The sequence below is a fragment of the Orbicella faveolata genome, unplaced genomic scaffold (genome assembly GCF_042242905.1).
Source record: "Orbicella faveolata isolate gen_17 unplaced genomic scaffold, um_ofav_v1 contig_12, whole genome shotgun sequence".
In the NCBI taxonomy this organism is placed as follows: Eukaryota; Metazoa; Cnidaria; class Anthozoa; order Scleractinia; family Merulinidae; genus Orbicella; species Orbicella faveolata.
In genome coordinates this window covers 2324761-2349643 of record NW_028301539.1, presented here as the reverse complement: position 1 = coordinate 2349643, position 24883 = coordinate 2324761, and the positions used below count along the sequence as shown (strand labels likewise).

The following is a 24883-nucleotide window of genomic DNA, read 5'->3' as shown; positions in this document are numbered from 1 at the left end:
TGAACATTTTTAGTTCGTTTACGCGCGTCTTCCGATGGAATTGGCTGAAAATCAGCAGGTATATTCTAGGATACCTCCTTCGAAAAAGCGTGTCGGGCTTTGTTTAATTTCGCTTCCGTTCCAAAGTTATGGCCTCTTTTGTGGAAGGAAACGTCCGCATTAAAAATATCAAAGTTCAGGAGGGTGTAGAAAAAAACCCAAACCACATCTGGAAAATCACAGACACGATTTTTGAGGGTGATGTGTGAGAAAACATTTCCGATGTAAATCGCGCCGCTCCGATAATTCACGCGCGGAAGCCAACCAGTTCAAGCGAAGCAGTGTTTCTGGGTATTTCTTTTAATATCACTGCGACAATAACTTATAAGAAAATTTCAAAGATATAATTGTATTCTATAACTATTAAGCTTTCAGAAAATGTATAGGTTGATGGGGTTGTCTTTCAAAGCGCCAGCGTAAGAGCGCGATTTCCAAACACTGTCAATCCACCTACCATGATACCTTAAATAATAACTCCTCGCATCGTGAGCTTGGGCTGCCTGTGCTCTACTTTTAGAAAAATCATCCAGATAACACAACATTAAGTGCCCTTCAAAAACAAGTGAAGAACAAAATAAAAGGTTGAGAGGCTGGAATTTATGAGAGAACGGCAAATGTACAAATGTCACGAGCCGTAGGAGTCCGTTTAAGCCTGTCACCCGAATCAAACACATTTTGTTTTTTCTCGCGTCTGACGTCACGTGGCTTAAAGCAACCAATCAACAACCTCGTTCGCCAGGCGAACGGTTGGAAGAGCATAAACAATAGTGTGACTACAGGCGGATTTTTCTCGCCTCGCGCGCGCTCGTGTATCGCGCTAGAGCCCGCTAATCCGCCTGTACTGCAGGCTACGACTGGACCTAATCAACAAATGCAATCAAATACAGCTGTTCCCACGGTTGATATCCCAAAGCCAAGGCGATTCAAAGTCGTGTTCGTAAACATATAAAATAAACAAGGAAAATTCCCTCAGATTCCGCTTAAGGCTACCATCACCAAAATCCAACGCTGAGAGCACAAAATGGCAAAGCTTACGGCGACTGAATGGAAAGAAATATCCAGCGCAAAGGCGACCTCACATGGCCTGATCACATGCTTACATTTATCACATGTCTTATTAGTAACGGTACCAGTTTACTGACCGTGACATGCCCCCGCAAAAATCAAGCGGGGTGGAATTTTCTGCATATAACCGTGCACAGGATAACCAACTCCAGAAAGCCACAGGTTAAAATTAGGTTTGCGTTCTCCGAATGCAAAAATTATCGATAGGTCTTTTTGACTTAGCCCTGTGTTTTCCTCGCTATTTTCTTGAAGCAATACTCAGTTGTATGCTAGAAACAAATCCGATTTCCCACATGAAAAATAACGGGTATTCCATATTACAAAGAGCGGCAACCTCATTCCCAGAGTTTTTCCTTTCCCAGTCTCTAGGAGGAAAGCCCTAGTAGCGAGGTTGAAAGGGCGGCAAAAGAATAATTTTCTGAATTGGCGGATGCTGGTAACATCGACGACTTTGAACCTTCTTCCTCAACCCGGTACAACTACTGCAAAAAAAGTTTGAAAAATTTAGCCTAAGTAAGTGAAATCGGTTTACTTTTTTCAAAGAAAGCAAACAGATGTTTAGAGGATTTTCCGAGATATTCTGAAAATGTTTTGTGATATTTAGACACTTAATGAGAACTTCCGAAAAGATATCAACAGTTTTTCGACATCTTGCGTCTGCTCTTAAACAATCTTGTGTCACTGCCTACTTTTAGATTTATTTATTTATTTACTTATTTATTCATTTGAGAGAGTACACGAATTGATTTCTCTCCTGCTTTAACAGGTTCCACAGACCCTCAGTATTACGTGGGAGAATCCTTTCGTATGCAGAGGGCCCACCTGCTTCTGCCACCTTATATAGAAATAAACACAACTGCGTACTTTGACGGGCCCGATGATGTTAACGGGAATGCGTTCTTTAGCGATGAGCTGGAGGAAGCAGTGAAGGGTATGCTGCTAGTGTCACGCAATTGGAGGAAACGCTGTTATGTTGATTTTTATGAAGCTCCTGTCGAATGGGTGAAGAATTCCTCTCTTGTCACCATTAACAATGAACAGTTTAAAACCATGAAAGAGATTGATTACGAGTTAACTAACTGGCATGGCGAGAACTACCTGCAGCCAGCGGTCAAAGGAAACTGGTCAGGTTTAACGGATCAGGGGCAGATGTAGGATTTTCTTAGGGGGAGGGGGTACGCAACCCCTGCACCCTCCCCCTAGATTCGCCCCTGCGGATCACTACCAAACTGAATGAAAACTCTAAGCACTAATTAACTCGGGATTCTGTGAGGTGATAACTGACGAGGCTGAAGGCCATACCAACTATCACCTCATAGAAATCGAGTGCAAACGATCTAACTGTTTTAGTTATAGAATTCTAAATGTATTTCTTAAAAATAACAATTTCCAATTATTCTTCTATATTTTAAGTCATATATCAAACACGAAATACGGTGTTTAACCACATTTCCAAACACCGAGAAGAGAGTTGAAAATATTTTTGACGAACTTTGAGGTGTTTGGAAATGTGGTCAAACTCTGTTTTTCGTGTTTGATATATCTTCTCAATCGAAACTAAAACTAAGGAAAAAATGGTGAATTGAAATCGTAAAAATCTCTGCTAATTAAGATCAGATATCCAAACACCGTCACGGTCATGATTTCCTTTGTTTAAACTCGATGAATTATTAATGAGTTTGAGAAGTGATATAATATTTTAAATCTTCCTCCAAAGCTTCGGAGAAGCGTGAAAATGTTGATCACCTAAAGCCACTGAAAACTAATTAATAATTAGGTTATGAGCTCGAGATTTGTATCGCCTCATAGAAATCGAGAACGAATAATCTAATTGTTTTAGTAGAATTCTAACTGAAATTTCCTTGAAATAACGATTGCAATTATGTCTGGTCTTCACGCATTAGAGAATTCGCGCAGACTGAATTAATTATCAATTGACAATTTGACATTTGCAGTTGCGTACGCGTGCTTATCAGTTTCTTTCAAAAATTTATAGCTTTTTATTTCAAGAAACCGTAAATGCCCTCCTTTTAGTCTTCTCAGGAATTTGATTATCCATTTGTTTGTAAATGTTCTTTCAAAACTTTGCAGAAACGAGGAAACGTTGCAATTTTTGTTGACCACATTAAGCCACTGCTCACTATTGGCTGATAGTGTGCAATGGCTCAGCCAATCAGATTGCAGCATTTGCATTAGTATACTAGTAGAATTCTACTAATGGCTGATAGTGTGCAATAGTGTACTGGTGTATTAGTGTACTAGTAAAATTCTACTAATGGCTAGCTGATAGTATACGTGTAGCTCAACCAATCAGATTGCAGCATTTGCATTAGAAAACTAGTAGAATTCTACTAATAGCCGATAGTGAACGATGGCGCAACCAATCAGATTGCAGCATTTGCATTAGTTTGCAAGTGGCTGCTGCAGTGAAAATATGCTCGGATATTTGTCCGTGGAGATCTGTTCCGAAAAGCGAAGGTTGAGGAAAACTGCAAGCCCTGAGGAACAAATAACGTCTAGGGACATTAGAGTACGTTGAATCGTCATCATGGTACCATCAGTTGCCTAGCAACTTTGAGGCAAAAATTGCGTACTCAGTCAGTTTCGGAGATCGGAAGTTGCGCTCATCTGACACCTGTTTTCTTCAATGGTTACACTTATAGGTGAGAGCTACTGTACTAACGGGTGCGTTTTCAAATGGTTAAGAGGACGATCAATTATTTTCTGTTCTTTTTATACCTTATATTTTTCATCTCGCGTAGGTTTAACGGTCAAACTTATCTTTTACCGAATGCTTAGGTCTGCAGAGGTCAAAGTCACGACGTATCGCAGACTCCCCCAGCAACTTAAAGAACCTTTCCTTATATTGACTATGAAACAAACAAGAGCAACACATAAAAAAAATATGTAGTATAATTATATTCAAAGCGGATTACAATGATAACACGGTGTACTATGGAAGCGTACAAGAAATCCCTGTTTATAATAACAACAGCTAGATAATCAGAGCGGTTTCAATTGAGTGTCATGAAACCAAAACCGAACCAATCACTTAACAATGAGACTACTCAGCCAATCTCGAACCGTAGTAAAACCAAAACCAAAGTAATTGCCTGATTACTTTTGACACTCAATTGAAAACCGCTCTAAAAGACAAAATTAGATTGATGTGTACACGCAAACAAGCGACAAAAAAACAGCAACAAAAATCAATAAAGACTCATGGTAGGAGTCGAGGCATAACTAAATCTTTTAGTCCCCAACTTGAGATCTTTAAAATTCCCATTTATAATTACTAATGGCTATTCACTGATTATTTTAACATTAACTTTGAGAATATCTTGCTACATCAAAGGTATTATCACCGCCGATTGCAGGACGTTTTGGTTTTCTTCAGACTTCGTTTTTACGAGGCTAGATATCGTGACTGGCTAAATGAATGTCACAGTTTGTGCATCTTCAAAAATTTAGCCTAAATTTTTAAAGTTCGTCGTTTGTAATCCATATTGATCTTCTCCGTCCTTGACCATCCTTGTTCCATTATGGTTTATTATTATCTCTTAGGTGTTCTTCTATCTTATTAAACAACTGTTTTCAGGTTTCCTTCAATTTAAAGGTAACAAATTAAAGGCAATTTTGTACGAGGCCAAAATAATTCACGGAGCTCCTTCAAAGGGCCCCAGTCAGCCACACCTTTGTTTTTGTTTTCATGCGAGAGTTTTGCTATTATATTTTATTCGGGGCATGTCGAAACGAAGGAAATCACGGTGAAACTACTTAAGATAATTAAACATACTTTCAGGAACACAGCTTACAGTAAAGCAATAAGATTTCGCTTCACTAATTTCGATGTCATCGAAAATGGCGGAGGCGAACTGAACTAGGGTCCTTGAAAGGCTGGATTGTAAAAGCTCGTTAATCTCTTGGGAACCTGCCTCCTTTCAGCTGCTGTTAGAAAAGTCGTATTCTGTTTGGCTAAGATAAGGTCATCTATTTTATCGATCCATGACAGATACAAAAATAATTCGTAAAAATCTTACGTTTGTTAATGTTTTACGCATGAAAGAACAGCGAGTAGGTTACCCTCTTTGCTTTGGATTGTTTCCAAAGATTTCAGTCTACAGTTAAAAATCTCTATCTCGCATCGAATTATAGATTTGTCAGTCTTTCTTAAATATAACAAAAGACGTTTTACGCCTGTATGTAAAGCACTGTTGGGGGTACTGTGGGGGCTGATGTGGTTGGCTCGCTTGGTCTTGTGGGACAGCTGGGTACCAGTTTTCCGTGTGAGATGGAACTAAGAAAGACTCCTGGTTGACGATGATCGGTGGCGGAGGTGACTCGGACACTGAAGGCCTGCAAGAAGTAATATGAAGCCACTGATTAAGTTCTGAACATTTCCTAACCAGCCTTTCACCAGTGAGTTTAATGAATTTCTAGTGTGAGGGTCTTGGCCATGACAATAGATTCCCAGTTCTGTGAAACATGAAACAGTTATAGTTCCAAGAGTGGAAGCTGGCATTGCTTTGAAGGTAAAGAACTCGCCATATTTGTGGTAGTTATTCCTTCCAAAAGGAGCGAAAGGGCAAATCCAGTGATGGTACTTTATGAGACCTGTTCAATAATTTGTCAGTGTAATGTTTCTAACCGATCTTTAAATTAACTAGACCTTATAATAGACGATAACCTCATCTTAAGACACTCCCAAGTGGTCGCTTGCTCAGTAAGTAGCCAGACGAGCGGATAAACAGAAGAAAACAGTCTTGTTGTTGTTTCTTTTTTTCATGCTGTTTACCGTTTCAGCTTCAATCGTCCAAACTATTTTTATTCTAATACTTTGCTTAAATAAAATGTATTTAATTACTCGGTTTAAACTTACTTGACTAAAGTCGAATCAGGTTCGGAGTTGTCTTGATCCTGATAAAAGAAAAACCGTCAATAATTCACTCAGTGTTACTAAAGAAGCAATTCGCGCGAATTCTCCTTTTTCGGTCGAAAAACCTCTGGGACGATCGAAATTAAAGAGAAACTAAACGCTGAGAATTAGGAATTGGAGTTATGAAGTTCGGCCTAGATCCAGACCCTGGACAGAATTAGACATTGTCCTTTGTAAAAAAATGAAACGAAAATTTTGATTTTTTTTTTCTAACACTGTGGCGTTCAGGGCTTTTTATTTCCTAGCAAGCAATTAACTGCCACTAAACCAAACAAATTTTAGCTGCTCAAGAATTTGATTTCTTCTTCAAATTGGTAATGCACGCACCTCTGGAGTGTATTCTGTAAAGTCTGGCATCTCCAGGTCCTGGGGCTCCATCGTAGTACTGTGGGGAAACAATTTACAAAAAAGCATTAGTTTTACTTGTTTTCCGCCCTCTACACTGATCAGAGCAAGAGTAACGAAGGCTGAATTATCAATGGCCAGTTTCTAAGATCTAAAAAATTACAGAAGAAAGCGAAATAGAAGAAAACGAATAAAGTGTAAGCCTTACAACTTATTCTCCATGTTTGCGAACAATTCCAGTGCGATGGCAATCCTTTTCATCATAAGGTAATTATTGAATCCACAGATCTGTGAGCGAAAATAATGATTATTAAAAACAGTCACTTTGTAAGCGATGACTAAATTGCATATCCTCTTACGAAGTAGGCAATTAGAGAATAATTGGGGTTCTTATTTGAAGTGCAATTTTGTCAAGTGGCAGTAAGTTGGGAATGCTAAATGTTTTCTGTCTTTCTGTAAGGCTTTTTATGTTTCCATCGGACTGACAAAAATATAACTGAAGCAACTGAAAATAATGAAAGTTGAGTCACCCTTTTTCCAGTTCTCCTAAGAATTATATCTGGGCAAAACGTCTTTCAGGGAAAATTAATTCTTAGTTTCCATGAAAAGAGGCCATTATGGTGAATGAGTATAAAATTTTCAAATTTAGCAAGGCCTTCTACCTTGAGGTTGTACACGGTACTGTCTTCTTTAGACATCTTTGGACCAAGACACTGTAGATCATTTACACCTGGCACGAAACAACAAAAGAGACTTTGTTCATGAATAAAACCCACTAACTTCGAAATGTGAGTGTCTGAATGGCGCGCTGTAATCTCAGAAGTTAGAAACGCGCTGCAAAAATGATCAAATTGGAAATTTAGAGCTTACTTTTTCAAGCCTGGCGTTACATGTAATTCCTTTAAATTTATTGTTAAACTATTAAGGTAGCTTGAAAATTGATGTACAAAATTGTTTCTTAAAATATACAACAGTCCGTGTTGTTCAGTTGCAGTTAATTGCGCTGACAAAGCCAGGGTAAATCCCTGCAAGACTTAAATAACCTTGCAGTTTTAACTGTTCTTTAATGAGTAATCACAATTAGCATTGTCAGAGGGCATGGATGGGTTGAAACTGATTGTTGCGTTGTTTTGCCAAAGTTGCTACTGCCAGTTGGGAAATGGCGGGTTTTTAACTGACGACTGAGTTTTAAAAGTTGTCAAATTTACTAATTTTAAATGATAGTTTCCATTGATCAAAGAATGCTTTCGAGCTTCTTGAAATGATACTAGAAATATTGTTCGATGTCTTAGTTAAATGTTTTAAAATTGTGAGCATTCATCTAGCGACGATCTACCAACTTACTTGCTTTGGATTTACCGCGCGGTTTTTTGCCTGGCCCGCGGTTAATCGCCTCGATTTCCTGTTTAGAGTCTCGTCCTGGACATGCGCAGACTCTGACATTGACGTAACATCTCCCCAGGACCACATTACCTGACCTTCAAATGAGAACAGAATGATTCATGTTACATACTGCAATTTATTTTGAAATAAACTGTTTCACAAAAATAATACTGTTACTTCTGTGAAAGTTGTTCAGACGCATCTCATATTTACATCTTTTAAGCCCCGGCCAAACGATCGCAACATTTGAACACAACATATTGCAACATTGTTAGGCGCGTTTGGACGCCCTGTTGCGACATGTTGGGTGTTGTTGCCTCAAGTTTGAAAATGGTCAAATTTGAACCAACAACACTCAACGTGTCGCAATACGTCATTACAGGGTGCCAAACGCGCGCGACATGTTTCGCCCAACAATGTTGCGATATGCTGCGTTGAGCTTTTATCTGAAGGCTGATTCCCGACCGATTTTAATGAAGTTTCCCAGTTCCCTTGCCAATCATTAACCAAGTTATTCTTGGAGGGGGAGTAACGTCAAAGTAGTCACGTGTCGTTTAACTCACGCGTGCGATTGCTGGCTTTTTGGTTGGTCGAGAAGTTTAGAACGCCAATGACAATATGACAGATATTGCAATGCAGTGATATTTGTTACAATGGATGGCATTTCGGAAAAAAGGAAAATTTGCTATAAATAATATTATATTAGAAACTTACAAATCTTCCAGGGTAAAAATGATCTGAATTGGTCTCCTGTTCAAGCCGCCACAGGAGTTATTACAGATAAAGTAGAACAGTTCATGGACTCCAAGCTCGTCAGCGTCTTCAGCTGAACACAATAAAAGGTAATTAGAAATAGTAATCAGTTAGAAATGGCAAATACTTCCTCTTTTATATACACCAATTTCAAGACAAATTGAGATTTACATCTCATTAGGAAAACACTCCTTGCAATAAGAAAGAAAAGCTAACGATGCCAGTCTAATTCCTACCAATATGTCTGTTTTTTTGTTTGTTTCAGTCTACGAAATGAAAGGGAAGCGCGGTGGTAACTCCTAAAAGCCTTGCTTTCAACTCTGAACAATGAGAATGGAAATGGTGGGAAGTGTTTCCCGCGCTTGGCAACAGATTCACGTTTTCCCGCGCATAGCACCAGCTGCACGTCAGTTCCCGCGCTAAGCGACAGGCATACGTTTTCCCGCGCTTGATGAACTTGTCTAATACCTACTACAATTTTGCTTCTAGTTGTGACTGACTTTCCTTTTAACATTTGCTTTTGTTTTGATCAGCTATTATTGGTAAATGTCATTTTGGTTTGACAACAGTCATTTGAAGATGGTAATTAAAATTCCATGAAAATGAAGACTTCACGACTGTATGAGCAAATTATGTTACGAGGCTCACCTGAAGCTGGTCCGCGGAGTGGTATCCTTACAGAGTGCCTTGTGGTTTGAGGACATTCCTCATACTCAGCCTCTTGGTTGTCACAACGGAGGAAGTGACCTGTAGCAGGAGAGCCTGGAAACGAATACCGGCGAGCGAAAAATTACAACTCATTCTCAAAATTATTTTCCCAGTTCAGTTTGTATGACATTCATCTCGTTTTTCTCCCATATTAACCACGTTTACACTCTTATAATAAAATTTCTTTTTTGATCTAAGACGCCAATTTGGTTCTTTATATCTATTTCGCCGAATCGATTTTTCGGCAGCTGTTTTTCATTTGCACGGGCACATTCTCCAGTCCCTTCCCCACTCTGCTAGAAGGTTAACAAGATCTACCCCTCCCTCCACAGGCCAGGTTTCGTTTGTCCTCACCAGTATGTTCAGCGGTGTGATTTCGACAGCAGCGAACCACATCTTTAGCATGCTCAGGTTGTCTGAATACCGGCATGGCGCGTATGAACGCTCCAGAAGGAGGGGGACCTGGGTACCAAATAACACCAGTCAACATAATTAACAGATTAGGAATTTTAATCAATGAAAGTACATTTATGAGGCTTTTATGGAAATGGCCTCACCTGTAGTCAAAAATCTGACAGGACATGGCGTCTTTGATTTGATGTACAGTTTCTTCTGGTGTACTGAGTACTATGAAAAAAGACTTCGTGTAAGTATGAACCATCTGTAACAGTCTATCGTATTGATTTTTATTCAGGCTCAACTGACAAACCACAATGGTGAAGCTATGAAGACATGAGTTAGGAGCTAAGAGGTTAATAGTACTTACAATCCAGTCTGGATTGGCAACTTTCTTGGGCTGCAAACAAAGTACGACGCCATTAGTATGTTATTATTGACGATTGCAGACGAGAAAATACATTAATTAAAATGCACACGATAGCAGGTCTAAAATGTATTTCTGATACAACGAAATTACCTGTGTTTCCAGAACCATCCTGAAATTGTAATCTCCGCGAAACTCGTTCCTAAATAAATAGACCAGTACAGCAAAACACATTATCTAAATTTTCTCAGCAGATAATATTACGGGAGCGATGGAAGCAGCCACCTTTGCTTTTTAACAGAGAAACGTACCAAAGGAAAAAAAAACAAACACACAAAAAAAGAAGCAAGGTAACATTGCATAGAGGAAAGACACAATGGGGCATAAAAGAAAGAGGCAACTCGAAAATAATCACTTATTTTCGAAAATCTTAACGATTTTGTCCGGAGAGACTCTGGGGTCGAGATTGGATCAGAGTGAAACATTGACATTGCTCACGTGCTTGGTGACGTCACATGCGGAGGCGATAAATTCATAAGCGCGTGAGGAGGAAACCTGGGGCTGACTGGTGTAAGAGGATCAACGAATTCTGGGAAGTCTTCGCCTGCCTCGTCCGTGGGAACATTGACCATCAAATTTTCGGGCTGAAAAGAGAACAATTGAGTTTATTATGCCATTTATGGTTCGAGTCTTATCCATCCTTTTATAGTAGATCCATAAACATTCGTTTTTGCTCTTTGCTGTTCTGTTTTGATCAAATGAACTGCAGAATTAAAACTTTTTAAGATATCTTGATTCACTGATAGTTTTTTTTTTTTTTTTTCGTTTTTGTTGTTTTTAAAGACTGCGATATGTTAATTATTAGAATCGCTCTGCTGTGGTTCAATATTGACGAATTTCGAGGTGATTTGAAATCAAGTTAATTGTGTTTTGTTTGTATTACAGGGAATAGTAAACCGCACAGTCTAATTTGAAACCGGTGAAAGAAAATTCAGAAAATGCCTTCAAGCTTTAAACCTTAAATTATTTTTTATTTGCCGCTGGGTTTATTTTCGGGAACTTATTGGCCAAATTATAAGGTTTATCTCACTAACAGAGGCCTAGACATGCTCCAAACTTTGTTCTTAATCAAACTGAGATTTCTAGAAATCATAACGAAAAAAAATTCAGTTACCGGATCTGGAGAGTACTGTGCGAGCTCTTCCTGTTGCTGTTGTGGCCGCGAGTCTGGATCCAATGTTTCTATGTAAACATGTAAGTATAATTGTATATTAAATATCCACAGCAAAAGTAACTCGATATAATCTTTTTAAGCTAGAGAATTTACTTATTTTATGCGGTCGTTTTCAAAGAAATTCGCAACAGAAAAAAGGACGGCTTGCAATTATATTTACAGCACTTTATCTGAAAGCATAGAAATGGTTTACGTGGCGCGAGGGCAAGCAGACGCACATTGTAGCTGAATTTCTCGTAGATACTGCCGCAAGCAGAAGAAGGAAGAGATTTGACGTCAAAGTGGATGCCTCTACATGGTCCGCACTCACTCTTTAAATTCATAGATACTATATATTAATTGCAGCAGTTAAGTTTTGCGAATTTTGCGTTTGTTTGGCAAAACGCGAAAATCGATTGCCACAAAAATTTCTACTCGAGAATTTCCCGCTTTGCTGAAAAGAAAAGAATGCCATATCTTACGGCATGAAACGGATGTAATTTCCATTTTTGTGCTACATTAAATAAAATAAAAATAGAAAAGCAAAAACTGAAGAAGAAACGGTCTTAGCACTGTGATTATGTACTCGTCTTCAGTCTTCATTTCCATCAATTTTCTCCCCTTTCTATGGCTGTAAAAATTTTATCAGTAGCATGAACGCGCTGAAATCCTTTCTTTTTAGAATGTTCACTGCCTCTCTGTTTTTCAGCGCACGTGAAAGAGTAAGCGAGCGAGGCGAGCGCGAAGTTTTCTCGCGATTCTATCCACGTGATCAACGATCGAATGAAAATACGAGAAAGTAGAGGGCTGTAAACAGTCGAGTTGTTTTTGTTGAAACGAACTCTGTGTAAAATCAAAAAATACACCATTTACAAAATCGCAAAATGCACCTTTCACGACTCTCCTTTCTAAATGGAATATCACTCTTATAGCGCCCAGCTCGAGTTAAACTTTTTGATATTTAGTATTGACCAATATGATATTTCTCCCAACGATATCAATCAAGAGAAAATGAGATCATGAGATCAGATCACGGTCTCTTGTATCAATGTAAGGTCAAGAAGACAGGTGAAGAGAATGCCTAAATTAATCAACTGCGGGAAAGTATTATCAAGTTGATGAATTATCAGTTTCTCATTACCAACGCCGTTTGAAATGGGTCATTCGGTAGAGAGAATTTACATTTCAAGCATGCGCTTTTTTCATCCCCGCCTATATTATGTCTACCAACCACCTGTCAAAATCAATCCTTTATGATCGGACAAAGAACGATTGCGAAGGATCGAAATTATACTGATTCGTTCTGTCTCGATGACCTTGAAAGCGTCAGTCTGCTATTGTATTATTGTTTCAAGAAATGCCTACGCTCTAATACATTCGAATGGACTGATTCATTCGTCGTCAAATATGAATAAATATCACCAGTTACGGCTTCCTTTTAAAACTTACTTCCCTGTTTACGTAAATACCTCTTCACTTGAGTTCTATCAAGTGTACCGAAATAGAATGTCATATAGCTCGAGGAACAAAAAACAAAGAACTTACATTAACAAAATCCCTGAAAGCTTGCGTTTAATTTGAATGAAAATTTATGCAAACAATTAAAGATTCAAGAACGTGTCCTATTAAAAACTTCCAAACTGCGCAAACTGCGTTTAAAACAAGTGTTTTGAAGCTACCTTTGCTCGTGGATTTTTCCGCTTCAGTAGAAACCTAAGCGCAGTGTATGAAGTCAAATCTTGATCACTTAATTTGCACGATTTTTGATTTATTGTGAAGGGTAGCTTTGGGATTCTATAAACACTTTGTGCTGACATTACCCTGAAAACCAAACAAAAGGAATTGACCGACGAATTAAGTGAGTTACGATACTTTTAACACTGAGAAAATTTCTTACCTGTACCCTCGATTTTCAAGCTAGGACCATCGAACTCCCTGAGTGAAAAAAAAGACGAACATTAACATTAGGAGTGCCATAACAAGTGTCTAGGAGCAAAAAGTGAGCAAGCTTTAATTAATAGAACTTGCCAAACACTTACACAGGAAAATTGCAAGGACTTGGAATAAAGTCAGACAAGATGTATTGTTCGGGATAGTGCCAAGGAAATGTCTTCATTTCGGCGTCGATTTTCTCAGCAAAATACGCTTCGCCCATGTTTGTACTTGACGAGCTCATCTGTGCATTCTTTGGGATTTTGCAGTGGTCCCAGTTTTCATTCAAGCACCGAGAACTTCCGGGTCGCTGGAGCCAATGATACAATTGTTCTGTTATCATTTCCGGTCGCCGAAATGTCCATGGAAAAGAGGTTTCATTGAAACCCTTTTTGTGTTGCATTGTAATTATCTTCTGACATGTGCCATTCAAACTACGAACACGAAAATCACAAAATATCGCTGGCGGCAAAAAAGGTTTTTTGAACTTTGTCTGTGTTTATTTCTTTTGTCGTTCCGCGGATGATACTACTCAGATCAATAAAGTTTATCACATGCAGGTGTCTTCTCTTCTAAAACCGACATTTTAATAGGCTTTTAATTGAGTAAGATCAATAGCGTACAGGAGGAACCCCTCAGCCATTTTGTTCTTCGAAAATGTTCCACTTCGCGAGTAAAATGCATTTTCGAGCTTGTTTTGGTGAACAATAGAATTGTTACAATGCCGTTTTCAGAAGAGCAAGACATGTTTGATTTAGCTGAGACAAAAAGGAAGTGACACTTCTATAGATTCATCAAGGAAAAAACGACACTTACAGCAAACCTATAAAGTTTTCATTGAAAAAAGTGTGAATAGCTGACCTAAAATGGCGAACAAAAATGACAACTGTTAAATAGCAGCCAAAAGCTTTATTTGGGTTATGCGGCGGACTACAAAGGTTTTATCTATGCAAATGAGAGTCAGGTTTTAATTCAGCAAGATTGTCAAGGTCTGCCGTTGAACTTCACAGTCACATACCTTATCGATTTTTACTTCAATTCACTCCGAATCCGAAGGGAAGCCATGATAATAGGTTAAGACAAACAGAGAATTAGTCGCCACTGTCTTTAACCGTAGTTAACATGCTTTTTTGTTTATCTTTCAAAGGGGATCTAATTGAGCACTGTACAATTGAATCCTTTCTAATCGCTTGCCGCAATTACGGACTCTTCACAATTCTCATTCTGTAAAGCGTTACAACTAGTCATCGCAAAATTAGATTCCAATTAATATGTTTTTCTTATACATTATTCTTATCTCCAAAGGAATTCAATTCATAGCGTTGTTTAAATTAAAATTACAACCTTCACAAACTAATAACTATGCACAGACATTGAAGGCTTGCGAAAAAAAAAAAAAACAAGGTAGACAAAAGGATGTTGTGCTAGGGCCATTTGAGTATCTTTAACAATCCCTTCTATCAATCAAAGTTGGAAAAAAGTGTGCAAATTATTGTCCTAAGATGACAAAAAATATCGGTTTACTTAAGTCGCATGTTCTTTGCTGTAGCACAATAAGCAACAACGAAATATTACTCCCGTCTGAGCATACAAGGCTATAATTTGCCCTTTTCAGGCTGGCGTCGATCGTCGCGGCCACAATACAATGCTTGTTTTATCAGAGAGCTTGTCTAACCGTCTGAAAATTGCGCTGCCATGTCACTGAGATTTTTTTTCCTCTACTGATGTACCATGCAGAAAATTTCTACCTATATCCAATAGGTTTCATTAGCCACTCCCTTAGTGGTTCGGTTAAGATATTTATTCCGTACCAAGAAAACTTAACACCAAAACCGATCGTATGACCTCCTTCCTCGACGCAGACACGCTCACTTCCCATAACCCAGGTTTGAATATGCAGACAGGCGTCCAATACGTATTTCACTGATCAGCGCCAGGGCAATACGAGAAAACCTTAACTTTTTGCAGACTAAGAGCGAAAAGTTAATTACATTTTAGTAATCATACACTGATAAATAAAGGGTGGGTTATTTCTCAGAGCGCTTGGGAGTTTTGCCGATTGTTTGAAAACTCATTAAGACCGAAGAAAAATTAACAATACAATGAAAGACTGAAGGTGCAACATCTTATTGTGTTTTAATGACATCTGGTGTTAAAAAAAGATAGTTCTTTGTGCTTGTCTAGATCACCAAGTTAATTGCTGACACGGCTTTATCCGTTGAGAGGGCAAACTTGCGTAAAATTACTCGGACGACAAGCTTTGCTTTCTCGTAAACAAGTCCGCCATATTTTTTGACATTTTTTCGCCCTCCTTTTATTCCTTGACGACAAAAATACCAACACAGTAGGTGGCAATGATTAAACTTGAAAAAATGAATTACTGCCCCGTCAAAATACCTGATTAACTGATAAAAGATAAACTTCCGAGAAGACCATCTGAAAGAAATTCTTGGTCGTTAAAGAATTAAGTTTAGTGTTAGTATGTTGGAATCATTTCAAAGGCAGCTTCACGCAATTTTGTTGCCGCGCACCAATTTACCGAATAGCTCAGTGAGGGGGAGGGGTTAGTGAGGTCAACTTTCCCCATAATGAAACTTACTCACATTCTAACTTGCAAAAATACTGCTGTGTAAATACATCGAATGCCTATAACGTCGCTTTACTTTTAAAGAAAATGTACCATTTAGAGCTCTTCTTCGAAATTTCCGCCCTGCACGAGAAGATCTATTCCATTCTCTCTGCTCTCCTCCCCGCTTCAAAACCGATAGCGACGTCAATGACCATCGCGTGCCCTTGTCTCAGCGCTAGGCACAGCATGATGTCAGCTTGTTTGCCGTGGGAAACGATAAAGTTAAACTTCCTTTATAGGCTCAAGGCCAATAAACAACATTAATGTTGCAAAAATACATTCTATTTCGAATTAGTTAATTCAAAATCGACCCCTGAGCGTGTTAATTAATTCCATCTCTTTTCAGGTAATTTTTTTTCAGTTGGCACTGCACCGAGCCACGCAAACTGCCCTGCTAGGGCTTGCTAGCCAAACACGATTTCACGTCAAAGAACACTCATGCAAATATCATAACAACAAATCATGTCAAGCGGCTTGTCAAACCAAACATAATACAGCAGATGATTAGCAAACCCTCTAGCAAAATTGTGTAAAGGAAACTCTCAATAACATTCAAGATACGTTGACACTGAAGGCTGCGTGGAAAAATTTCAAGGATCCAAGCATACTTTTGACCCAAGTGCCCTTTATTTTTGAACTTCGTACAACTACGTGTCGCTCCTGACAAACCGTGGTTTCGGTTCGTGCCTTCGAAGTCAAGTGCCATCTCTCCATAAGCAGCTCCGCGCATGCGCCTTACCGTTACAGCAAATACAGAACTTTTGCGATGAAATGAAAGCGAGAAGTAGCCCACCACGTTATGAAGACCTTATTGTTTACTTTTCCAATGAATCCCTAAACGCGGTCTTTTTTCCCACTATTCTACATTGATGGAAGTGTTAGAGGGATGCGCGATAGCGTAGCTTCGAAAAATCGGCGGACTTTGAAAACAGACAGAAAAGCAAGCAGGGTTCTCAGGCTCTCAGATGGCGGATGGTTGGGCAGAATACCTGCATGAATGTTAAACGTAAAGGATTTAACCACGTCCTTGTGACGGAGACATTCTCAACAATCTGCAAGCTTGGGAAAAACTAATGGCGTCCGTTCATTTTTGAAAGAACTAAGAAAAATCAAGATGGGAATACACTGTGCTTGACCACAGGGGGCCCTCACATCCGTTTAGATTATGGACAAAAGATTAACCTACCTTTATCGCGCGTGTTTGGCGCGTGTTTTTTGTTTTGTGGCGGCCATTTTGAATTTTTAATACGCGGTCTGCTAGTGCAAAGTCTGGAACCGAAAGTCTGGGATGGGGCGCGAAGTCTGGGACGCGCGGGACAATTCGCAAATTCTCGGAGGATCCGATCGCTTACCGCGGATAATAAAGTGCCCTTGTCATTTTCTTAGAGCTCCAAGATTTCCGTATTTTCGGTTCCAGACCTCGCACTAGCAGACCGCGCACGTAGTAAAAATTCAAAATGGCCGCTACAAAACACAAAACACGCAAGATAAAGGTAGGTTAATCTTTTATTCATATTCTAAACGGATGTGAGGGCTCCCTGTGGCTTGACTACAGTACTCACGAGGCAGCGAGAACTCGCGCGCGACCCTCGCCTCGCGTGCTCCTACAACCGTTCTCCTAGCTTTTCAAGCAAGATATATAACAAAGACAATTTTGGTCTTTTATAATCACTTTATTATATTTTTTCATTTCTTCGATTTTTGAAAGGAATTCCATCATTATTTGATGTTTAAACTAACATATCTGAGGACGTTCCGTCGCTGTGCTGAAATTGTAATCTTTGAAAAATGCTCCGCTAAGTACTGGGTATGAAACACTTGCACCATTCTCTGACCAATCAGAGAGAGACAATTCTCTTACATCATTTTATAAATTTATCTATTCTTCGTTACCATAGTAACGTATTCATTGCAATAAAAATATATTATTTTTCTTTTAAAAACGCGATGTCCAATAAACTCTTCAAAATGCCTCAAAACGAAAATAAAGTACGATTACTGCATGTTCTGAAAAAGGGGGGGGGGGGGAGGGGCTGCTAACCCAATGAATTTAAAAAACATTTCCCTATAAACTAATTTTATAAACGATCCTCAATGAGAATGTCTGATTTTGATAAAGAAAACAAAAGTGATGATCTACTAAAGACTTCAGAGGCACAAACACGGACGGGATACAACCCTTAATACATGTACGTAAGCTACTTGTGAAGTGCACCACACCCAGGAGGAGTGGATTAATTTAAGTCCCCTTTGCGTTGGATTTTGTTAAATAGTAAGGACCATGCCTTTCAGCGTTACTGTTTAACTTTTTTCTAGTTTTTGGCGCTAAAAATGCCAAAGAAAATAGAGCGAATAAAGTAAACAAAAATACCTAGTGGCTCAGTGTCGTTCCCTTTTCCCTGGGTTTGAAAAATAAAAGGGAATCTCTTAGTCCGTCTTAAGTTTGCCTCTTTGTCCTCCAAAATTAATCGCGACTTCATCTTTGGTTAAGATTTCTGTATTGGTTACTTCGGCTGATGACTTTCCATTTTAAATCATTCTTGGGTGGGTGAACGGCCATGTACAAGACAGACGCAAAATAAACGTAACTCATCAACATCTGGAACAGAAAATAAAATCACAGAAAAATCACTGTCACGTCAAATGAATCATGCATAGCCGCCGCATTTGCAGTGGTTTTCGCGCCAGTATCGAAAATAATTCCGCGTGGTTTTGCATCACTCTGTTAAAGCGATTTCCAATCAGCAAAACCAAAGTATTGGTTATCACTCTAGCCAATCACAAAGGACACTGACAATACAGTGAACCAATCAAAAACTCGAAGAAATTACATGCAGCTGACGCAAAGCGCGGTAAAACGCGTGCAAAATAGTCACGATTGGGTTTGGTTTTGCTCTTGATTGGACGAAAAAGTGACGTGAGTTTTTTAAGCCACTCGTGTAGCGTAGTTGATGCAAAACCAATTACTTTTCGACACTCTAATGAAAACCGCGCTAATAAACGATTGCAAAACAAAGCAAGCTCATGTCACTTTTTCATCCAATCAGAAGTACACCCAAAACCAATCTTGACTCGCTCGCAAAAGTTTTCCCGCGCTCCGCATCCGCTACATGCATTTACTTCCAGTTTTGATTGGTTCTGCTCTATCTGGAAAGAAATAGTACCGCTCACAGCTGTAGACAGGTCAAGATAGAGTGCTTTTCACTGTGTTGAAATGTAATTGGTTTTACATTATTACGCTAAACGATTGCCTTAAAAAACTCGCGCCACTTTGCAATCCAATCAGAAGTAAAACAAGAGCCAATCGTGACTCACTTGTACTCGTTTTCACGCGATTCGCGTCTGATACGTAATTGTTCACTGGATTGTCTGGTGTCCTTTGTGATTGGATAGAGTGAGAAGGTGGGTGCAAAACTGACGAGAAACTCTTTTGATGATTTTGAATGTCTAACAAAATATTTGGGCGTCCTAATTTTAACTTGACCCACGTAATTTTAGAGTAAGACCTGCTATGTATACCCTTTGGACATCTTATTCGTCTTTCATAAATTAATACTGCAGCTAATCCCAACCAAGTACGGATCCAGGATTTTTGTTAGGAGGTGTACCACTAAGGAATGACGTAACTGACTGGTGAGGTAAACAAATTTTAAAAGCAAATACGAAGAAGAAGGCTTCATCTCGGGGGGGGGCGGGGGGTGTGCACCCCCTGCACCCTCCCCCTAGATCCGCCCCTGCTAACTGAGAGATAACCAACTGGCAGTTTCCCTCAGATCTCAAGATTAGCTTGTGATTTATTAGAACAATCTGATCAATCAGTTACGGTACTACATACTCAAGAAAACCAGTTACAAAGTTCATTTATTAAACACCTGTGTCGAAGCAATAAGCTGCGCTACCCACATATCTGGAACAATGGAGGAACTGCCTGTAAAAACATTTCAAACAAAATTATAATCAACTTAAGTTGAGTGGAGCACAATTAAAAAGGTTCCCCTTGCTCTTACAGTTTTCTTGAGTTATCCCAAAGTGTCACAAGTGTTTCTCTGAAGCGCAATAAACACAAAGAAAATGTTCTGATTTGCCCATTTAATAATTCATTCAATAACTAATCCCGAGAGGATTCAGAAACATTTAAATACGCCCTTTGGTGTGTAAGATTAGATAATTGTGTAACCAACACGAAACAGGAGAAGAGCAGACCACAATTTTTGACTTCTGTTAACATAAAGTGCAAACATTAAACTCTTCCATTTCCTGTGTCAATGCCTGGTCTTCCAATTCTTAACCTTCAACCATGATTTCAAATCATGTTCTCTATTTCTAATATTCAGAAAATAACAAAGGAACAAGAAAGGAAATGTGTGATCACTAGTTTATTTCAATCATCAAAATTCAAATTCTGTTTGCTTGTACTAGCTTGGGCTATGTCTATAGATTTATACAAGCCATGTGTCAGTACAGCTTTTAACACATGTTATCTTGCACAGCATTTTCTTAATTCTTATGATGCTAAATAATATGCAGCAAGTATAACTGATGTTTGCCCAAGGAGTCCAAGGAGATAAGAGGCAGAGAAGGAAAGATCAAAGCCAGGGAGGGAGACCAGCATCAGTCTTCATCTGCAGTTGCTGTGGGAAGGACTGGCATTCCTGCTTTGGTTTGTCTAGCCACACCTGGCGTTGCACCAGAACTACTGTCCAGTCTCCATAGTCTCTAAGACTGACAGATGCCATGTATGTAACTGATAAAGATGAGTTTCAAACTGTACAATTTATCCACTCTGCTTGAATTTGTCAATTGCAGTGATTTTTTTTTTTTGTCTCTCTCAAATATTTTTGTTTAAAGTTGCAGGGCAAAAAAAATAATGCATGTTACCCATTCCTTCAACTTTCAATAACCAGACCCGTTTCTATTCTTCACTATATGGTACCAAATAAACACAACATCCCTTGAATGCACTCACCACACAAAGTTCCAGTTGAAATGGAGAAAACGGTCATCTTGAAAAATGTTAATGGTGTACTCCATGGATTTTTGGCTCCTGAAATGTGCTGAAATGCAGTAGGCTGACAAAATAAAAACAAGAAGTTTTTTTTTTAAAAAAATAGCAATTGATGGTTTTGAGTAAAAGGTGAAACTCATGGCAAAAATTCAAAACAGATGACAGCTGACTTGCTTACAATAATAACTAGCTTATTAAATTATTTATAATAATATTAATATTATTTGTTTGCCAGTAAATGCATTACCCTCACCTCGGGTTGTCACCTTGTCACAGTGGCAAGGCTTGTGCGTTTCAGTGACCCTAAGACCTATGCTGGCTGGGACTTTTTGTCCCTGGTAGGTTCCACCTTGCCAGATTGGTTAAGGGTAGAAACCCAACAAAGAACAGCCCCTGGTTCTCCAGGCTGGGAGTTGAGTGATGGGCCAATCACCCATCCCCATAAAACAGCATTAGACTACCGAAACCTCAAGCACACTAAATCAGTCATCTCTTGGGACTGCTGTGGGACCTTGCTCAGGCGAGCAAAGTATGATGCACCTGGGTAAAAGCCAGGGGCTGACCAAACCTTTAGTGATCACAAGAACTCAACTCAAAATGGGAAACTGGAATGTGGGCAACAGAAGGGTGCTGAAGGCGGGGTAGACATAGGACAACATGGAGGAGAACAGCAGAGAAGAAGAGAGAAAGAGCTGGATGGAGGAGCTGGAGTGACCTGTCCACTGCAGCGTCAGACAGAGCTGGTTGGCGACAGAGTGTTGAGGCCTTATGCACCACTTGGCTTGAAGTAGTTAGGTGAAGGTGGTGAAATGCATTACAGGTACATACATCCTTTGCTTAATCAGCTATAAAAGTCCTGAACAATAATTATCTTTTTAATCAAATGCTACATCTATTTTCAGGTCAGAACTTGTTCTTCCTGCAAGAGAAATGCCAAATGTGCAATTCACTTACCTTAAATTTGTAGACCAGTGTGTAGAGCCCTGCATAGAGAAGTGTTGTTGAAAGAAAGGACTGGGCAAGAAAAGACTTTGTCACTGTTTGATGCATTATTTGCTTGGTCAGTTTGACTGTAAGAAAGCATAAATATTGTATAATTTAGAAAACCAGATTAACCAGTACAGATAAGTGCCAAGTTGCAAGTTGCTGACATGTTTGCTGACATGCTTAATTTGTATAACACTTTTGCTTTAGAAACCCCACTTCCTCTTTAAATTTCTCTGAGGTGGTCATGGAAATTTCCTGTGACTGCACAGTCTAATCTGCCTGGATGTTTAAAGTTTGTATTGGTGTAAACCAGCTACCTCAGTTGACTTGATTGAGGATCATTTGTCCAAAAGGTCACAGCAACATGCAGTTAACTAAACAAATGCAATAAGAACTTTGTTGTAATATCTGCTGGGTTATTTTGTCACATGTTTCCAAGAAATTAAGCAACCCATTTAGAAAACATGGGTTTCATGGATATACCTGGAGGACTGTAGAATAATTCCCTAAGTAAGAAGTTTAACTTACTTGTTGTAAAGATCACCAAAATGAGATTTGCTGCCTGGAAAACCACAATCACAATACTGCTCTGAAAAAAAAAAAAAAAAAAAAAAACGATATTAAAAGTGATTTGTAATTTAAATTAATAACATAGCACGCGCTAGTCCTATCTAATTCCTATTGAGCCATCGTGAACGAAATCTCTATGTACGCACGACTGTGCGTATATAAGATGAAGTGTGCAGTTTCAATTTAGCTGCAAAATTTCCATCGAGTTTAGTGCAAGTTCCTTTTGTTTAAGTTTTGGCAATGTGAAGATTATTCTGAACAATCCAAACTCTACTTCGAGCCTTTGACTTTTGCCAAGCTAAGATGTTTACTAAAACATGAGTATTTGGACTTTGTTTGTCTACATTTTCATTGAGTATTTTTGACTTTGTCTGACTACATTTTCATTATAATTAATTTGAAGAAGTGAATTTTTCATTGACAATTTTAGAAACCAGGTTAAGCATTTTCGGTCAACCGTTGCTGAACTGATTGTGGTGTGTTAGGATGCTAATGACCTTTGTTTCTTTTCAACGTGCATTATGAGAACTTTGTAGACAATCACAAAAAAAACATGCTTTAGCGTCCAAGTTGTTGTCACCATGTTATAAAAGAATTGGTTCATGCTATTAGCTGTGTGTATATCGAGTTTGGATGCACTTGGGAAGTTTGGAGAGCACTCAAGAAGCTAGAGTTGCTCTTGGCTGTCGCCTCGAGCAACTCTTATTCTTCTTTCATGCTCTCCAAACTTCCTGTGTGCATCCATGACTCCATATACACACGCTAAGCATGAACCCATTCTTAATTAAATAGCTGTATAGGAAGCTTTTCAGGATATGTCCTGCCAATTCCAGAACATGTAGCTGACAGAAAAAACAGTATTAAATCACTAATAATTTTTGTTCCAATAATTATATTTAGCTTTGAAGTGTCACTTCAATTAAAATTTTGGAGGAAGATCACAGATTATTACTAAATTGAAAATATGTATTATATTATGATGTTACATTTGTCAGAGGCTGTGTTAACTCGGCTGTGTTAACTCAGCTGATGTTCCGAAAGCAGATGTCAACTTGATAATTTCCGCACAATCATGTACAGTACCAAACAGATTGAGAGGCAACTTTGCAAACTGTATTAATGCTACTGACAGTGTTGTCAAAAGCAAAAGATATATTAAACTATTACCACTAAATATATGGTGTTTTCCTCTCTTTTGTCATCACCCTTGGACTGTTTTGCAAAAGCCTCAGCAATACTCACAGCAGCAATGTTCAGAATCTGCAGATTAAATCACGTGTATCATGTTAAATGTGTTTCTTGAGGAAGCCGATCTTGCCAGAGTAATGCTCATAATTTCTTTCAATTAGATATCTTTATTTAACTTATCACATGGTATAGAGATGGCAACAACGAACATATTTTTATTAGCTGTGCTTCATTTTAATAGGCCTGTAAGGGACATCAAATCATTATATACAAAACAACAAGTAAACATGTACAGCAAACTTCATACCTGCCAGAAAACTGTCAGCAGCAAAAGATTGTTCGTAACACATTTTGGTATCCTGTGATTCCTGTAAATAAAATCTGTTATCACTGATTTGTATCAGCTTGCTGTTACCAGAGGAGATAAATAAAACACTGCTACAGTGCATTTCACAAAGTAAATTTCACAATGTCTTCAGAATTCCAGTCCAAGAAACCCGCACCTCTCCCTCAGAATTCCAAGATGCCGCCCATGGTATGGTATGGATTTTTCTGGAATCACCCAATGTTGAAGTTGTTGTTTCTTGAAGGAGTTAGTAGGTTTTGTTTGCCTTGGGAGTTGGTGAGTTTTGACCCATGACATGTGACAAATTCTCCTCCAGTCAGAAAAAGGATTTGAGTTGGGGGGTATAGCAATAAGATTTTTTACAATAACTGTCTATAACCAAGCTCCATCCCCCGGCCTCCATCCGATCCCCTTTCCGCAGTACACACCCCACCCTCCTGCACCCCTCTACCCCTTCGTGTACAGCTGAATTCGTTGCTTACAATTTGTTGATCCAACAAATTTAATGCTGAACAGTCAAAGAAATGAAAACATTAAAATTGTAACATCTCAAACTCACCGTCGTCGCCTGGTTAAATTTTCTAACTCCACAGAGTTCATTCCGACTTGTTTGATCAAATCACTTGTTGTCTCTAGAGCTGTTAGAAGCTCGTCAAGTTGTTCGTGACTTATGGTGACCACAGAATCGTTTACAGGCCCGTTTCTTCCCCTTTTTGAGGGATTGTTATTTTCTCTTTCCGAGCTAGTTCCGCTGAAAGCGTCTGGTTGCAAGCCAAGTTGATCGGCAAGAGCTGTAAGTTGCGAGTCCGTGCTGTCTTTTCGCAGCCTTTCATGATCTTGGTCACCAACGGAGTACATGTTCTCTCGATCTGTTAGGAGAGGAGTTCTTGTATCTACAGACATCTCAGAAGAATTTCCCACGTTCAAATTTACGCATGAAGCGAGCAAAAATGTTCTAAAGCCAGCATAATTTTCACAATTTCGATAATATTATTGCGTTGAGATTTCTTTCCGGCGAAGA

At 38.9% G+C, this 24883-nt stretch overlaps 2 protein-coding genes across 2 annotated transcripts; both read right to left on the bottom strand.

The window, feature by feature from the left end:
• Positions 1–3999: 3999 nt before the first annotated feature.
• Positions 4000–13569, bottom strand: LOC110045085 (cellular tumor antigen p53-like). Its single transcript, XM_020750683.2, has 16 exons — positions 13245–13569; positions 13103–13140; positions 11167–11234; positions 10491–10636; positions 10146–10194; positions 9996–10025; positions 9787–9856; positions 9584–9691; positions 9170–9283; positions 8483–8594; positions 7730–7863; positions 7048–7115; positions 6594–6673; positions 6368–6425; positions 5984–6021; positions 4000–5460 (listed from the first exon to the last, which is right to left on the bottom strand). The coding sequence occupies exons 1-16, from the start codon at positions 13538–13540 to the stop codon at positions 5265–5267; spliced, it is 1605 nt and encodes a 534-aa protein (XP_020606342.1). The 5' UTR covers positions 13541–13569; the 3' UTR covers positions 4000–5264.
• A 3849-nt stretch (positions 13570–17418) lies between these two features.
• Positions 17419–24880, bottom strand: LOC110045086 (uncharacterized). The gene is made up of 8 exons (XM_020750684.2): positions 24422–24880; positions 23824–23884; positions 23496–23588; positions 22287–22347; positions 21726–21841; positions 20733–20835; positions 19639–19694; positions 17419–18365 (listed from the first exon to the last, which is right to left on the bottom strand). Exons 1-8 carry the CDS (start codon positions 24763–24765, stop codon positions 18243–18245), a joined length of 957 nt encoding a protein of 318 aa, XP_020606343.2. The 5' UTR covers positions 24766–24880; the 3' UTR covers positions 17419–18242.
• Between the last annotated feature and the right edge of the window lie 3 nt (positions 24881–24883).